Source organism: Haliotis asinina, chromosome 5 (assembly GCF_037392515.1).
Source record: "Haliotis asinina isolate JCU_RB_2024 chromosome 5, JCU_Hal_asi_v2, whole genome shotgun sequence".
Lineage (NCBI taxonomy): Eukaryota > Metazoa > Mollusca > Gastropoda > Lepetellida > Haliotidae > Haliotis > Haliotis asinina.
Window position 1 is genome coordinate 68,252,811 of NC_090284.1, and position 19,404 is coordinate 68,272,214.

General features: G+C 38.7%; 1 protein-coding gene across 1 annotated transcript; it reads left to right on the top strand.

The window, feature by feature from the left end:
* The first annotated feature begins 286 nt into the window (after positions 1-286).
* On the top strand, positions 287-13,654 carry LOC137285124 (S-adenosylmethionine synthase-like). Its single transcript, XM_067817344.1, has 8 exons — positions 287-418; positions 1,706-1,906; positions 3,533-3,648; positions 6,814-6,957; positions 8,270-8,488; positions 9,330-9,512; positions 10,207-10,340; positions 11,255-13,654. Exons 1-8 carry the CDS (start codon positions 310-312, stop codon positions 11,355-11,357), a joined length of 1,209 nt encoding a protein of 402 aa, XP_067673445.1. The 5' UTR covers positions 287-309; the 3' UTR covers positions 11,358-13,654.
* Positions 13,655-19,404: the final 5,750 nt, after the last annotated feature.

A 19,404-nucleotide genomic window follows, 5' to 3' on the forward strand; every position in this document is an offset into this window, starting at 1 on the left:
ACTTTTCTTGATCCATTCATCACAGGGACTTGTATCGCTTTGAAACTTTGTTAGAATGGCATATAGTGTATAGACCCTATCCTAGTACAATATAAAGGTATCCTTTTATAACAGGGCCCTTCTATATAGTGAGACTCATTAATTAGCCTTGGTTCTGGTGTTAGGTTTCGTAATGAAAAATAGACTTTCTCGTGAAATCAATTAGTAAGCATTTTTTAAACAGTTGGAACGCGTAATTCTTCTATGTACTAATATTCCCTTGTTCGTTTCTCATTTATTCGACCTTTTGTTACATTCTTTTGTAGTCACATGACGTCAAAAATGGCGGCGTCCAATTCGGAAGATGCGGTCGGTATTCGTCGAAATGATGGAGAGACGTTTCTGTTTACTTCAGAATCAGTTGGAGAGGGACATCCAGGTTACATAGCTTTTACTTATTCTCTCGCTTTCTGTGAATATATATAACCGAATAGACCGCAGAAATAAAGGATAATAGTACACCCATTGAAGCGTTTGTGAGTGCATGAAATGATGAATGGTGACGCCGGAAAGACTTCCGACCTATCTCCTCTTAAATTTCAGTCTAGTTAAATCATATCACCTGAATATATATTCATCATCAGATAAGGATGAGTTTTGACATGTTCGTTAATCGTATCAGAACACACTGAAAGACATATCCAACTTCTAAAAATGCCACGCAAAGAAATATACTAGTTATCGTTAAAATATTATAGAGTGAGAATACGGGCGTAAGTTCAAAGTTCAAAGTAGTGGCGTTAATGTGAAGCAGTTAATTACCAGGCCCCCCAAGTAACTGAAGGAATTACAGCAAACTTGAAGGAATTGTATCTCAAATATAAACAAGCGCAGCCCACTCGCAAAACAAGTGCAGTGATATCGGTAGTTTAGCAGTCGTAGCGTAAACACAACGGCGCTGTCTGAAGCAATGTCAGTAATACTTTAAACCCACCCGGCCATCTTCTCTGAGATTTCTCGGCTCCTTTCCGTGATTTGTCGGTCACATTCTGAAACTCACATATTTGAACATGGCATCACTGGAAGGAGCACCCATCTAGGTGAGTTTTGTTTTTAGTTCCTACTATTTCATTTTTATAATTATCCACATTTGACCACCCGTGCTGAATGCATTTATGTATGTCATGCCCCTGGAGGTTGTTTACGTCTGAACATGGGAAGCCTCCAGGTGCATGACTTATGACGCTCTTCTGCAGTGACGATCTTTTCCTAAAAAACATACTCTGTAGCTCCGACAACTCCTCATACATAAACGCATTCAACACAGGTGTTCAAATGTGGATAGTTATAAACATGAAACAGTACTCATTGAGACAGGTGCTCCTTCTAGTGATGCCATGTTTAGATGTGTGAGTTTCAGAATGCGACCGACAAATCACGGAAAGGAGCTGAGAAATCTCCGACAATGGCCGAGCGTGTCTCCAGTATTACTGACATTGCTTAGGATAGGGCTGTCATGTTTATGTTATTACCGCTATGTTATTGTTTCGTGAGAGGGCTGCGCATGTTTACATTTGAGATGCAATTCCTCCAAATTTGCTGTAATTCCTTCAGTTACTTAGTGGGGCCTGATTACAGTAAATACCAACTGGTCATGCTGAGATAGTTGGCAGTTAGTGCCTGATCTTGTCCTCTTTGCAATAATCCCATCTTTAATGTATTTCAGATAAGATCTGTGACCTGATCAGTGATGCTGTCTTGGATGCTCATTTGGCTGAGGACCCATTCTCCCGTGTGTCCTGTCAGACTGCTGCCAAGACCGGCATGGTGTTTGTTTGTGGAGACATTGTATCCAAGGCAGAAACTAACTACCAGCAAGTTATCAGGAACACTATTCAGCACATAGGCTACGACACATCAATTAAGGGTAGGTGCACATATCACTCTCCAGAACAGTGTCCTCCCAAAACCAGACCTCCCAATACCCAAACCTTAAACAACACATTTTATGGTTGGTTGCATCTGTGATAAGTGGGCTGTACCCTTGATTAGGAAAAATGGTATCGCCCATGAAACGAGTTTTGACAGTGTAGCAGGTGATCCTTTACTTTATCAAAATGCATTTAATCAGTAATATTTAAAATTTGTATAATTGATATTCAGCTGGGCAATCTGATAAGAAGAATATTTTACCAGCAACATGGCATACATATATTTAAGATTTATTAAGTCCTCTATCACGTGATGACTGTGACCAGGAGTGGGCTGCTTATACTGGATACTGGTATATTACTGAATATAGTTTTGAACATTATGCTGATAGTGTAAATGAACTGTTTTATGCTATAACAATTGCAGAAATCATATCAACAATAGATGATGCTAAACTGCACAAGTCGCCTGTATTCAAACAGAATTTTAGAAGAAAATTAAGGATATGATTGCAGTCTACCTTGCTTTATTGTTTTCACAGATATTGTGTAAAGGGCGTGTCCCACTGCATGGACTACTGTTATTATAATACCTATGTGATTATGGCAAGTAATAATGAAGCTGGTAGCTATAGGGGCATATCGTTGTTGGACACTTTCTTGTAAATAATTTACATCTTTCATAAACAAGACAAGTCATACCTTTGTCAAGAATGAAGTTGTCATTGGTGAATATCACAGGGGGAGAGAAGAGAACATCATTCAGTAGTTGACAACACATTCATTCTTCAGCCTATTGTTCAAAAGCATATATAACTCCAAGAAACAGCAGACTGTGCTCTGCTTTTGTCAAGCACTCGACATGGTTAACCAAAACAAATTATCTTCTTTTAAGAAATGGTGTCCATGGAAAAATGTTTCGTGTTCTTCAACATTTATACAACAACGTGAAGTCTGCTGTAGTTGTTGGCGAAGGGAGAAAACTATCTGAATTGTTTGATTGCTCTGTTGGTGTCAGAGGAAAATGTCTACTTAGTCCCTTGCTGTTCTTCATATTTATCTAAGTATGGACCCGGCCATTCATTGATTAGGGGTGACCAGCATGGCCAAATTAATTTATGTGCTATTTTTGTCTGCAATTCGGTAGGACTGCCTTTTGGGAGGTCTGCAATTTGTGACTAAACCATGCACATAGGCTATGACACTTCAATTGCACAGTGGTTAATAGTGCATTAGTTACATAGTTACATTTCGACATGCTTTCAGCAAACCAATATTTCAGAAATGGTCGGTGCATAGATCAAAGGATTTTTTAAAGAGTTTTTCCTAAGCCTGATATTTTTGTGTCTACTATATTTGCAATGTAGTGGTTGGAGAACATACTATGCTTTGGAACAGATAACAGTTGCACATGTTTACTCTCAGTGTTATTGCATTGTTTAATTGTGTCTCGTTTGCTCACCTGAGCAATACTGTACTGAAGTTTTCTTTATATAAAAATAATTTCAAGATGTATGAATATAACCGAAGCACTGACGCCATTGTATTGTGATAAGATTATATTTAAGTGTCGGTAGTTTTGTCCTGCTGTCAGTACAAGCATGTACTACCTTTCGTTGCAGGGTTTGACTATAGTACTTGCAATGTACTGCTGGCTGTGGAGGATCATGTACCAGCGACAGATGAAGAAAATGGGACCTATGAGTCTATGTCTATCAATGCCCCGTCAACTGATACAGTAAGTACTAGACTCCTTACACATTTGCATTAGCTTCAGACCATTGTCTCTCCTACAGCCCTTGCAGCCATATGGAGATTCTTGGGGAGGGAAGGTCACCAGTGTCCCATGTTTGTGTTAGAGCTGACTTGAGAGGTCTCAGTGGTCAGGTTGAGGTTTGGCTAATTCATAGTAATATGTGTGTCATGTGTGAAGTGATGTCCTGGCCTGTCTTGGAGGAGATGCATCAAAGATGTATAGTTGTATGTAGCTGATTCTGCTTGTGTTTTCAGGCACTGATTTTTGGCTTCACTTCAGTTGAAAATGAATGATCATTTTTTCATGTACTTATATTTGGCCAAGCCAAGTATGAAAATGATTGCTGATGTATAGGAGAAAACACACCTCCAAGGTTTTGGTGACAATGCAGAACCAGATGGGGAGGGATTTCCTGACCCCAGTGGTTATACATTGTCTACCAAAACCAGTGAAGCTTTTTCTTTGACATATATACAGTCAAAAACCAGTGAAGTTTCTTCTTTGACATATATACAGTCAAAAACCAGTGAAGCTTTTTCTTTGACATATATACAGTCAAAAACCAGTGAAGTTTCTTCTTTGACATATATACAGTCAAAAACCAGTGAAGTTTCTTCTTTGACATATATACAGTCAAAAACCAGTGAAGTGTTTTCTTTGACATATATACAGTCAAAAACCAGTGAAGTGTTTTCTTTGACATATATACAGTCAAAAACCAGTGAAGTTTCTTCTTTGACATATATACAGTCAAAAACCAGTGAAGTGTTTTCTTTGACATATATACAGTCAAAAACCAGTGAAGCTTCTTCTTTGACATATATACAGTCAAAAACCAGTGAAGTGTTTTCTTTGACATATATACAGTCAAAAACCAGTGAAGTGTTTTCTTTGACATATATACAGTCAAAAACCAGTGAAGTGTTTTCTTTGACATATATACAGTCAAAAACCAGTGAAGCTTCTTCTTTGACATATATACAGTCAAAAACCAGTGAAGTGTTTTCTTTGACATATATACAGTCAAAAACCAGTGAAGTGTTTTCTTTGACATATATACAGTCAAAAACCAGTGAAGTGTTTTCTTTGACATATATACAGTCAAAAACCAGTGAAGCTTCTTCTTTGACATATATACAGTCAAAAACCAGTGAAGTGTTTTCTTTGACATATATACAGTCAAAAACCAGTGAAGTGTTTTCTTTGACATATATACAGTCAAAAACCAGTGAAGCTTCTTCTTTGACATATATACAGTCAAAAACCAGTGAAGTGTTTTCTTTGACATATATACAGTCAAAAACCAGTGAAGTGTTTTCTTTGACATATATACAGTCAAAAACCAGTGAAGCTTCTTCTTTGACATATATACAGTCAAAAACCAGTGAAGTGTTTTCTTTGACATATATACAGTCAAAAACCAGTGAAGCTTCTTCTTTGACATATATACAGTCAAAAACCAGTGAAGTGTTTTCTTTGACATATATACAGTCAAAAACCAGTGAAGTGTTTTCTTTGACATATATACAGTCAAAAACCAGTGAAGTTTCTTCTTTGACATATATACAGTCAAAAACCAGTGAAGTGTTTTCTTTGACATATATACAGTCAAAAACCAGTGAAGTGTTTTCTTTGACATATATACAGTCAAAAACCAGTGAAGTGTTTTCTTTGACATATATACAGTCAAAAACCAGTGAAGTGTTTTCTTTGACATATATACAGTCAAAAACCAGTGAAGCTTCTTCTTTGACATATATACAGTCAAAAACCAGTGAAGTGTTTTCTTTGACATATATACAGTCAAAAACCAGTGAAGTGTTTTCTTTGACATATATACAGTCAAAAACCAGTGAAGCTTCTTCTTTGACATATATACAGTCAAAAACCAGTGAAGTGTTTTCTTTGACATATATACAGTCAAAAACCAGTGAAGTGTTTTCTTTGACATATATACAGTCAAAAACCAGTGAAGCTTCTTCTTTGACATATATACAGTCAAAAACCAGTGAAGTGTTTTCTTTGACATATATACAGTCAAAAACCAGTGAAGCTTCTTCTTTGACATATATACAGTCAAAAACCAGTGAAGTGTTTTCTTTGACATATATACAGTCAAAAACCAGTGAAGTGTTTTCTTTGACATATATACAGTCAAAAACCAGTGAAGTTTCTTCTTTGACATATATACAGTCAAAAACCAGTGAAGTGTTTTCTTTGACATATATACAGTCAAAAACCAGTGAAGTGTTTTCTTTGACATATATACAGTCAAAAACCAGTGAAGCTTCTTCTTTGACATATATACAGTCAAAAACCAGTGAAGTGTTTTCTTTGACATATATACAGTCAAAAACCAGTGAAGTGTTTTCTTTGACATATATACAGTCAAAAACCAGTGAAGTGTTTTCTTTGACATATATACAGTCAAAAACCAGTGAAGTGTTTTCTTTGACATATATACAGTCAAAAACCAGTGAAGTGTTTTCTTTGACATATATACAGTCAGTGATTGCTAAATACAACGTAGATGATCATTTAATGAAGGTACATAATAAAAACTGAAGCCCACGCAAAATCAATATAATTACAGTAACTATAAACAGATAATTCAACCCCACTTCTTTTGTCTGCTTGGTGGCTGTGTGGTAGAGCATTTGCCTACAAATCTGTAAGCTGCAGTTCCAATCTTGCTTGGGAAAACATTTGCACTCTGAACTTAATCATATATCATTTGAATGTTGATGTTCATATAGCGTTAGGAAAAGTAAAACCTGGTAGGAGGTCTTACTAACAAAACAAAAACCTCAAATGTGGTTATTCTGGGTAAATAAGATGACCTAAGATATAGAGAGAATCACACTTCAGGTTTGTATCATGTGTTCAGGCACTGATGTTTGGGTACGCCACGGATGAAGTTGACTGTATGATGATGTTTTGGATGTTTGTCTGTAACACAAATGAAACTGAATGATCATATTTTCAGGCACTACTGTTTCACCACGGTGCAGATAAAACTGCCTGCTGATCATGTTTTGAGGCCCTAATTTTGGCTTCACTGCAGATAAAACTGAATTCTGATAATGGTTTGAGGCACTGATGTTTGGCTTCACTGCAGATAAAACTGAATTCTGATAATGTTTTCAGGCACTGATGTTTGGGTATGCCACAGATGAAACTGATGAGTGTATGCCACTTACAGTGATACTTTCACATCAACTGAATTCCAAAATGGCTGAACTCCGCAGAAATGGTGAACTTTCATGGGCAAGGCCTGATTCCAAAACACAGGTAGGCTACACAATATGCTACTGGAATGGAAATAGTAGGAATCATGGTTGACAAATGAATGTTTGCAAGTGCACATATTTTTGATCTGGGGTGGGTTTTTTTTAAAATAAAATGTTTTAAATTTTTTTAAAAAACAGGCATTCCCTAGGACTAAGCCCCATTGTGTTAACAAGCACTTGTCTTGCTACCTGCATGTCTTGTCATGTGACAACCCTTCACCCTCCCCAGCTCAGCCAGAGGCTTCACAGCTATGTGCAGGGACATAGTGAAGGTTCCAGAATTAACCTGGGACAATCTCTGTCCTGGGTCTGGGGACTTTCCCACAGGCTGAGGGAGGCACAGGGCCTCTGTATGTAGCCTTTATTGCAGGTATCTGGGAAACACCTGCTGTTTAGTAGTGATGACATGATTTTATAAGACTTTGTCCAAGGAAGAATCTTGAACTGGTGTGAAGTTCACTTATGAAATATTATATTCTCCTGGAGCATTTGTTCTATGTTAAATGATAGTATTCTTATCGACTAATCAATATCTTATTTGTGGTTTATTTGATGCCAGCAGCAATATTTGATTTTGCTGTTTATGGAGTAGAACTTACCATAAATGACCACATATAGAGAACATTAATTATGATGAGAAATCCCCAACATGTTACACCAGCACATCATGAGTTGTCATGATGCTATAAAATATAGATACATTTACTTGCTGTATAGACACAAACTGACACACATACTTCAAAATTTATTTCATTTTTAATGACCAGTAAGCATTTTTGTCAGTGTTGTACTTAGTGTTTGAGTTCTCTGAAATACCCTCTACAGCTTTTCCTTTTGAATCTGGTCTGAAATATTTATTGTCATGTTTCCAAAACCATTTGACATAAATATGCCTCCTGCGATACATTGCATTTTCCATTGTATAGTAATATATTATATAATTTTCCATCCTGCTTTATTGCTTCACCTTAAGCCAGTCATATACTCTGACTGCTTTCCCACTGTTTCTTATGGGCTGTGGTCTCTTTATTCATAGATTTTAGGGGTTGATGGATGTTTACTTGATGCACTGAAGACCTGGGTTCAATTTCTCAAATGGGTACAATGTGTAAAGCCCTTTCTGGTGTTCCTCACTGTGACATAATGGGCAAATGGCCAAGACTACAAGTAAAGGTTGCATAAAACAATACACACTCACTCACTCAAATTTTATGATGGATACTTTTAGTGGCTACATTCATTAGACATGTTTTTTGAAGCAAGTCAATTGATGATAAGTATTTCCTCAAGAAATTACTTGTACCTGTGTACAGGTAACTGTGGAATATCGAGTTGAAGGTGGCGCCACCATTCCCATCCGTGTCCACACAGTGGTCATCTCCATCCAGCATGATGAACATGTCACCATGGAGAAGCTACGTGATGACCTCATGCGCAAGGTCATCCGATCAGTCATCCCGGCAGAGTATCTGGATGACCGGACCATCTTTCATCTACAACCATCTGGAAGGTTCATCATTGGGGGCCCTCAGGTACAGTTCCTTGTACTAGTCACATAAACTCTCTGGAACCCATGCAGCAGATCAATCAAGATCACTCTCTCTTAGCTCAGTTGCAGAGTGCGATATAAAAGAATAGGCAAAGTATTGGTACAATAGTATGCAGTAAACTGGATCCAAGGAAGGACTACCCAAAGAAAAATATGAATAACCGGTGTAAATGATAACGTGAGAGTAAAATTAGTCAGTGGCTTGACACATGATCTGGAGCCTAGCAACTTGTATCAAACCGGTTTTCATACAGTGATGACGATTCTGTCAAGAGTCGCATGGTCACATGTTGGTTTCTGGACAACTTCAACACAAAATAAGTAGATTTTCATCGAAATTTGGTCTTAATCAAAACATATGCCAATACCTGTCTAAAGTGGTCACTATTTTGTTGATCTATGACAGTAACAAACACAGATGTGGGACTTCTTTAATGATCCACTGGCATTGCGGTAGCCTAGTGGTTAAAGTGTTCGATCATCACGCCAAAAATCTGTGCTTGATTGCCAACATGGGTACAATGTGTGAAGCCCATTTCTGATGTCTCCAACCATTGCTGGAATATTACTACGTAAAAGGCAGCGTAAACCAAACTCGCTCACTCAGTCATAATCTACTACCTGACACCTACGTCCCTAATGTGTTTTTTAAAAGAATTTTTGTCTGTGTCCCCCAGTTCATTGTACAGAGTTCTTTGAGTAAGGAGTACCAGAAACCTGTGATAGTACTTTCAAAACCTGGTAACTACACCAAACATCTGAAATATTGTTGAAAGCAGGGATAAACCGGCTTCACTTCCTCACAGATTGTTTCCTTTGTTCAGGGTGATGCAGGACTGACTGGCAGGAAGATCATTGTGGACACATATGGAGGATGGGGAGCTCACGGTGGTGGGTCACTCTCTGGGAAGGATCCAACAAAGATTGACCGATGTGCATCCTACGCTGCTCGCTGGGTGGCACTGTCCCTGGTCAAGGCTGGACTCTGCAAGAGAGTTCTAGTTCAGGTCAGAGACCCAGACATATTACAGACTCTAAACTCTACTTGTCTTCATTTCGTACTTCTTGATTTTCCAGTTGGGTTGTTCAGGGTCCCGGGAAACATATGCATGCTGTGCAGTGCTGTGCAGTGCAGTGCAGTGCAGTGCAGTGCAGTGCAGTGCAGTGCAGTGCAACGTATTGCATGCCATCATGTTGATTTTTTTCCATCATGTGACATGATGTCACACCAGAAACAATGTCACAGATGAAGACTGTTAGATAGTTGACAATTTGTGGCAACTATTTATGTCCAAGATGGTACATTTCTCTGAATTTAAGATATAAGGATTATATATGAGAAATGATGGGTCACAAAAACATTGCTACACTGCCATGTGTGTCAAACTGATTTTAATGACAGCTGTGTAAGAATTTGACTCCAATGCATAACCCTTGCCCTTGATCAGGAATTACAAGAATGTCATTTTATATTGAGAAAATGTTCCTTTGAGCATCATCAGCAATATTTCAGCTGTTCATGACTAGAAAAACAATTATTTCCTTTACAAATATAAGTGATGATGAAGATAGTCACTTCATCAAGTCCATAAAGACAGTATGAAACACATGTTGATGTAGTAATATCTATCTGTTATTTATACCTGATGTTTTGCTCCTGAGTGTTATTGTTTGTGTAGAAGTGGACTGTGTATGTTTCAGTTGTCTTACGCCATTGGTGTGGCTGAACCAGTATCAGTGACTGTGTTTGACTATGGCACATCTACCAAAAGTATAAATGAGCTGTGTGACATTGTCAAGAAAAACTTTGACCTTCGACCTGGAAATATTATTAAGTAAGTTACACTATTTCATTTATCACTCCTTGACCATTTGTTTATTTTGTCAGTTCTGATTTACAAAATTACATAGAATCAATAATCCCAACAGCTAGCAAAAGGTTCTCACATTTTTGTCCTAATGCTGACTTGTTGCCTCCTTTTCCCTGTCGCCAAGATATAGGGAAAACATTTTGTTTTATGTTCCACAAGAACAGAAAGAACATTCTCTGAAACATACCTTTCTGCTTGCACGTGCACAGTGCCCCTCACATGACTTCATGACCTATGGCCCTCTCCATTTCTAAACACTTGAAGGTGTTGGGTAGAATAGGTCTTCAGCAACCCATGCTTGCCATAAAAGGCAACTATGCTCGGCATAAGAGGCATCTAACGGGATCCGGTGGTCAGGCTCATTGACTTGGTTGACACATGTCATTGGTTCATAATTGCACAGATCACAGGATTGTCTGGTCCAGACTCGCATATTTACAGTCCGCTGGAATATTGCTGAGTGTGGTGTAAAACTAAACTCACTCACTCACTCACTCACTCACTCACTCACTCACTCACTCACTCACTCACTCACTCACTCACTCACTCACTCACTCACTCACTCACTCACTCACCATTTCTGGAGCAGTTCAAAAGAGAAAATTGCCTTACCCCCTCACCATCCAACCTGCATCGCATCATCCCATGGCCACTCCAGGCCTAACACATACATTTTTTCAACACACACAACACATACTCCACAATACCCAGTCACCATCACCACTGTCACCACCACACTGCCCTTGCCTTACATGTCCGCAACCTCTTTTACTCAATACCCTGTCCCAAACCATGCTAGCACACATTGTTAATATTAATTTGAAGAAATGCACTATTCCTACTCTACCTGAGGTTTGTCTTTCTTGTTACCTTTTCAGTGAACTGAATCTTCGTCAACCAATCTATCAGAAAACGGCCAGCTACGGGCACTTCGGACGTTCTGAGTTCCCCTGGGAGGAGCCGAAGCCCATTCAGTGTTAATGTCGTCTGCTGCCACAGGTTGGCTGGCTTCACAAGGGGGAAGCAAACATTTATTGTCTGCTATATTTGTATCATATCACAGACAGATCTGGCAACTTTTAATTTTTCTTTAGGATTTTACATTCAAATTATGAGAACCTCTGATTTTGATGTTTTTATTTTTGTTTGGTTTATTTAAGTGCTTAAATATATGTATGTATCCAGAATTTTAGTGCTTTTTGGCAGCAAATGGAAATCACATGTAGGTAATCAAGAATACTCTTTATTGTATCTGATTTCTAATTATTCCCAGGTTTCTCCTGTAAAAGCTGGTTTAATTTCAGAGCACAATGGAGGAATAATCAACATGGAGTTGTATGTTTTGCCTCTCCATTGTTGTCATCAGTCTTCTGTCTCATTGTTGCATTGCCATAGAAGCAGTGCTCTGATACATGTTATATCTGGTTTGTATCTTAATAATGAGCACATGCATCTTTGAATTAATTGCTCTAATTTCATATAAAAAATCCAGTAAAGTGTCTTTACCTGGTTATCTGTCATATAAACAAAGTCCTATCATTTCCCTATATTTCTGTCATAAGTCGCTTGAAACTTGACAGATGGAGTATCATTTCCCAATATTTCTGTCATAACTCTCTTGAAACATTTCACTAGTTTTCTATCGTAAGTGGCTTGAAACATTTCACTAGAAGTCTATCATAAGTCTAATGGAGTATCATTTCCCTAAATTTCTGTAAATTTGTTGAAACATTTCAATAGATTTCGATGACAAGTCTAATAAAGTGTCATTCTATCGTAAGTCTAATGAAGTGTCATTTCTCTAGATTTCTGTTGTAAGTCAAATGGAGTAACATTTCACTAGATTCCTATTGTAAGCCTAATGAGGTCTCCCCCTCATTTTCTGGCTAATTAACCTCTAGATGCAGTAATCTCTCCAAGTGTAATGCTATAAGAATGAGGTTGGTCAACATAGCAGTGAAATTAAATTTCATTTAATCCTTGATGGTTTGGTGCAGCAACTATTCACACACCACGTGTCACACCATCTTTACAGTTTATATCATGAAGTTTTCATAAGCAATCACCCAAGAAATATTTACTTATGTATTTATGTTAATCATGGTTTTGATGTTGACATTTTGAGATATAGAAAATTCTCCCATGTCACAGGCTACTGGTTAGTCTAAAGATAGACAGTGATGTCCTTTGTTATATTTGTGTCTTAAAGACAGAAAAGTTTGTTGGGTGAGGACATGAATCTAGAGTTACAGAACAATACTTGAATCTAGAGTTACAGAACAATACTGTTGGCACTTGGAAAGTTATACAGTTTGTTTGGGCAACTTGATATTGTTTAGCATATTCGGTATTTCCAGATACCAGCGACTTTCTGTTTTTGTGAATTGGTTATGCTTTTTTTTTATGTCATTCTTTTCTGGGCGTTATAACATACAGGAAACATGGGCTTAAATCTTTCGGGCAGAGATAGACATACATATATTATAACTGAAGAAGGGATAGGTTCTTGTCAATCTCCCAACACCTACAATGAGATTCTAGCCACAACATTTATGTGTTTGCAGTCTCTTGCCTAAATTCCCAGAACAACTTGTTTTCATATTTGTGGCCATTTTGCCCAGAATGTCACCACGAAATGTCCCTTATTTATTCCTTTTTCGTTTGATGTTGTGAAGCTTGTTTTTAGTCATTTATATTTACTTATGTTTTGCTGTTAAATATCCTCTTTGATGAAATAGTTTCATAGTATAAGCTTGCTTTGTATGTTTAGTTTCCAGAATATGTTCAGTGCCTCAATGTGAAAATGCAGAATCAAGTTCACTTCAACGGAGATTCTTTGCAGGTACTTTAAACGAACAATAATTACCTCTCAAAGAGGAGGAGTGACAGAGCTGGATCTACAGTACTCTCTTGGTGAACATGGAGCATATTAACTAAAAACAAAATACTAAATTACCCATTTTATTGCCTGTATTTCATCATGCAGATATCTGGCAAATAGCATCCATCCACAACCAAACAATACATATAAAAATTCTGAACATTGATCAATTTATAAGATTCCAATATTCCAATTTACCCGTTTCATTTTTCAAAGGTTAAATGCATTGCCGTGTTTCCTTAACATGTTACTTACAATTAACTGTAGGTCTAAATGTCCTTTATGGATAATATGCAAAGTGATATGTGTGGATGTTTGTTTAGAGAGTTGTGCTTGGCATTTGGAATTGATCATTATCTGGAGGAAGTCTATTTTACAAATAAAGTGGTTTTGAAAAGAATGTGTTATTATTTTTTAAAGGAAGGGATGTTAACAATTATATGCTTTCTTGGATGAAGTACAGTGTCATGTCTGTCGGTTCATGCTGTCAAACTTGGATTCCCTTCGTATAATGAAGACAAAAATGACTCATTTGATAAGAAACCTCAATTTACTCATGTAGGAATATATATTGTTTCAAATTCATATAAGTCGTAATCACAACACATTTCTATGATATTTCTTCAGTTCATTTGACGGTTTGTGGGGTTAAAGGTTGGAGAGGAACAGTGTGGTATACTATTATCATGATCTTATTTTTTGTTATTTTAAAGATCCAATTGTTTGCCATGAAAGGGAATTAAAGATAACTGGTGAAAGTGTTGATAAAGATAAAATAACGCTAAACAAATATCACCACCTCAAGACAGAATACAATGTTCAGTATGTTAATTTCATCATATAGATTCAATTTCCCTAACTATGCACTGCAGGGGGTCAGGTGAGTAGGAAGGGGTCAGTTTCAGTGCCTGACCTCTGCAATCAAGTGAAACATGAAACCATAAATGAAACTACTGAAGTTTATACATTAGCAAAGTATACCTCAGTCATTAACTGTAACAGACACTATTTCAATACGACCTGGTCAAACTGCCATGCTCTATTCTCCTAATCACTTCACACTGACCAACCCTGTAAATGTTTAGATAAATAAACAAGTTATAAAAAAATGAATAAAACTTTTCACACACAAGCAGATTTTTTGCTGTGGAAACGTACCTCCTCAGGCCACTTGAGAGTTTTGAAGACTGCATCAATTCGTTTTGAAGTGAGTCTTAATATTGTACTTCTTTGTACTTGGCTTAATATCATCATTATATCGTATGCTACATATGAAGAATCAGTAAGTCACTTTGGTGATATTTTGTGGAACCTATTCAGATACTCACTACTGCTTTGTTTTTCCTCGCACGACATGTCTGACCAGGTAACATGGTAACATTCCATGGTTGTATAGGTTTTAAGGCCGGCTTTTAAGATACAGTCGCGCACATCAGCTACCAAAACAATGATGACGGTTTGGGGAATTTTACGAGTGTTTCAGAGGATATTATTCAAAGTTCGATAACTCTTGATGCCTTATAAGCCGTAATGGCCGTCGCGTGGATTCTATAGTTGCTCCTCCTCACAACGAACACGGAACATGACTTATTGAACCCATGGGAAAATATTGCTTCTAACAGAACAGATACTTAATGTTGATAAATCCTGAATAGAATGGGTCGTCAGTGTAAGGCAGAATGGAGGCCTGTTTTTTATGGAATGGTACCCGTGTACGCCATGTGTTGGAGCACTGGACAGAATGGGTCTTCAGGATATGTGGAAGATTCTAGGACAGAACAGGTCCCCAGTACCCCATGTGGAGGAATCCTGAGCGGAATAGTTCGACAAACCATATGGAGATGAATCCTGGACATAATATCAGAAGCGACTACCACTGATATTGGTTGTTATGTGATCCTGGTCACTGGACCCCCTTCATGGCCTTGGCTGCTGGCGTAGCAACACAAATACTTCAGTGACAGCTTAATGGGATTTCATTCACATTGAGTCCTTCCAATCCCGAGCTTGTTATACATGTATAAGCAGTAAAGTTACACTAATTTCCATGGTTCGACAAGAGGCATGTTCCCATGTTCGAGACCCCCGTCTGCACAGAGCCTCTTCCATAAGCCATGTCCTTACTACCTGTGATTAAGTATTTCACCTGTAAATGGACAACCTACTCCTATATAACGGCCTGTCTGTAAGCACGGGCATCTGCCTCTTGACCAGTGGGTTGATGTGGTGTCATGCAGAATCGTGAGATGGCCTCGTTCTGCAGATTACAAGCTTCTAGGATACCCCTGGGTTCGCGCACTACTCGTCAGCCCTTGTCCTCGCTTCCGTTCCTGACATCACGACCACCATCAACTCGACATGTCAGACGCGACTCGATTTGTATCTTCAGAAATGTTTGTATCACATCCGTGGAAACATCAGTAGTCCCTGGAGCCTATTTTCAACATACATTATATCTTACTTCGTATCCCAGACAAAGTTCAACATCTTTGATTCAATGTACTTACTGAGGATGAAAATACAAGACAGTAGCCTTGCTAAGGATCAGAGTCTAAATTCATGCTGGTGGTCAACATAATATGTTAGAAAGAAAGAACTCCATTTAATCTGAAAAAAATCCCAAATGAGGTGGAAAGTTCAGAACGTGAACTGTGACAGCCAACCAGCCAGCCAATCCACAGAACCTGACCACCCGATCCATGAAGTCGCCAGTCTGTTCATATACGGGATGCCTGTTATCATCTTAATCCACTCTGTACTGAGTAAAGACTGACCAAAACGTCTATGCGTCACGACTAGAATATTGTCACGACGATGAACAACAATGCTGACACAATTCCTCAAAGCCTGACACCCATCAAACATCTTTTGTCCATGTTTTATCATACTATTCTAGGACTATAACAGATGCTAATGTTCTCAAAAGATTGTTGTATTGTCTTTGCACAACATTTTTATTCACTCATGTCAAACCAAATACGAAAAGTCAAAGTAACATCGAGGGGTTGGTCTAGTGAGTACACAGGGCATGGAAAAGCGTTTTACAGCAAAGACGTCGTTGGAAATTGATTCTTTTCAACACAAACTGCCACAAAATTGCATCCTATGTACAGTCGTCGTGGCACCGTTTACACTGGTGTGTGTTAGTGTCATGTGTTTACAGTTTGTGTGGTTCAGTGAACATATGTCCAAGTAATTTTGTGTTGTCATAGCCAGGGGACTGATAGAATCGTCACGTGACACGTGTTCTCCCTCCCCCGGGCGAGCGTGATTGATGGGACCGTCTCTGCTACATGACACTGCAGACTAGACCCAGATTGTTGGTCAAGACTGCCCCACGGCCATGGAAAGCGCTGTAAATAATCATTTGAAAAGTATTTGTGAAGGACCATATGGACAGAAATTCCCAATCTCCTGCAAACATCGGAGTGAATGAAATCTAATGTCGAGGTCGACAGTATTCCATATATACCACAGTCGCGTGAAAAACGTCTAGTCAGACTCAGATACACCAATGACTGTTATCATAACCATCGGCTGACGTCATATGTCCACAATCCCAGTTACGTCACTAACCCCACCCCCACTCCCCACCCCTCTACTGTATGAGATTGAGTCAGCTGTGATAAGCAATGGGTAAGCAGAACCCGCACTAAACCCAGAATACCCTCATTGACTCTTGTAGAGCAGCAGGTCCACATGATATAGAATCATAGTGCTTAAAGCGCAAGCTCGTCACGTCGAAGATCCAGGTTCGATTCCCAAATTTGGCTTAAAGGCACCCATACTGACTAGACGTCTGGAGATTCGACGTTATATTTGGTTGTAGTCAAGCAGTTCATACAGCTTGCAGGTGCTGAAAGCTAGGTTTGCCTGACGGTTGACCTTAAAATTAAGGTATGAACTTTCGTAGTTTGTCACGTTGTATTCCGGATCAATACCTAAATCCGCTATACAGCTGATTTGCTGCAATGGATTGGAGTTATGGTAGAGTACTAAAAGAGGAGTAAAGTTCTATACAACCACTCGTTCACTCATCAATCCCATCATAATCCGCCTGTACTCAACTGTTTATTTGTTGATAAGTCCGCAAACGAACTTGCCAACCAAAATAAACTGCCTGGCAAAGATTTGAACAAATGTTACAAAAATCAGGAACATTACAAAGCATTTCTTGAGTCGACGAAACACTGCCGATAACGATATCTGTATCATGTACTTAACCGTCGACTAACACTACTTATCTTTCTTTCAGTCTCAAATATAAGTGTATACTTTTGCCCGGTAGTATATCCAGACACACAGCAATTTTAGACGCTGTTTCCTGTATTGCATATTACCTTTCCCGTTTAATGTGGGTGTCCATCTGGGTCACCATCTTACATACTTCCCACCCTAAACTCTAATTCGTTACACTGTACTGGACAAGGAAGCTGCCATGATTATGTTAACTTTCAGAAACTATTTGCTCTGTACCTGAACAAACTCTCCTCCCCTAAGACATATTCTGATTCTGAAGAAGTCTACATATACAATGGTCAGGTTCGCTTCATCTAGCAGTCGTCTTTCAAAGCTCTCCAAACATTATTCACACCAAGTATGACCCTCTTCCAATTGTCGTCTGCAACTGTGGACATGTCCTGAAGTAATTATAGCCGTTTAGAGATCTCCCGTCTGCAATCAACCGTCGGACAAGATGTCCAGGGGTAATAAGCCTTCTTTAATACGACGACATATGATCGGGAAGGAATTAAAATGATTTTGTTAAAAGTTGACAGTCCCCGGATAGGAGACACCCACCCCCAACCCTCTCCCCTGGAGGTCCACTCGCCATGACAAAAGACGGAGTTGGGAAGAAAATGGAGGCGACTGACCTCGTGGTGTAGTCACTTGAGACCCAGTAAGAGGTCATTTTATACCGTCGTATGATCGGCATGTCATCTTCAGTGAGATGTTAAAATTAAATATTTTGATTTATAGTTCACAAGTCAGTTTGAAACATCTGCCTCTGATTTGAAGTTCTGGTATTGGCATAACGCCATTTTTAATTGCCTTTCTGTTATATTTTGACGTGCCACCTTTACAAGGGTCACAGATGTAATTACAAGGTCAGGGGTAATAGTCGGGGTGAGATCGGTACCAACGACTAGCGGATCTCTGAACCACTTTGATATGAAAGGTGGGCAACAGATTCATTTAGAATTACATTTAACCAAATTGGGTACATAAAGTTTCAATATAAATCTTATATAGCAAACAATGAAAATCTACTGTCCAAGGAACATTAGGTGAACTATACATCTTCAAGTCTGTTGTTCAGAATGTATCAGTTCTACACATGTATATAAATGAGATTATTGGTACAGTTCATTGCCGGCATAAAACCGTACTCAATAGGGTAAACAATATACAGCGGTGTATTCTGGTGCCCTCTATATTGTGTGCAGCACGTAACTTATGCACTGAAGACGACGTAATGTCTGGGAAGGCTTTGTGACTTGTGATTCCACGTTATCCGACCCCGGCCCCGATGACATGGGACGTTGCTTTTTGACACTGGTTGGTCTTTTCTTAGACTAACATCTAGTTCCTAAAATAATCTTATTTTAGAAAGAGAAACGGTTCATAAATTGTAACCATAAAATATGATGAACAGGAGCTCAGGGGCTTTCTTTATTTCCGACATGAAACTGTGGTGATCTAGACTTGCCACATGTTCTAGACTAACATGAATTTCGGGTTCTGTATGGCAGTTTAGTTGTTTCCGGATATTTACAACCGCTGTCGTGTAGGTGGAATATTGCCGACTGTGGCGTTAAACAACAAACGGACAAGCATTTTGAGAAAAACTATCCATTATATAAACACAGCGTGTCCATTATGACTTCATACGAGGATGCCTGGATAGACGTCACGGTGACTGAGTGATGGAGCTAAGCTTGGTTTAGTAGCCACTTAGTGACCACAATGACTGCCGTACCTGTGTAGCTGTAGTAAACAATGGTGATTATGACATGCGGAATCCCTGACGAATTGAACTGTCTCGTTGGAGCCATTACGACAAATTTATTACATTCATCCACCATTACCACACAGTCAGATCAGAGATGCCCGACAGCGGTCCATTTGTCACATCTAAGAAGTCCT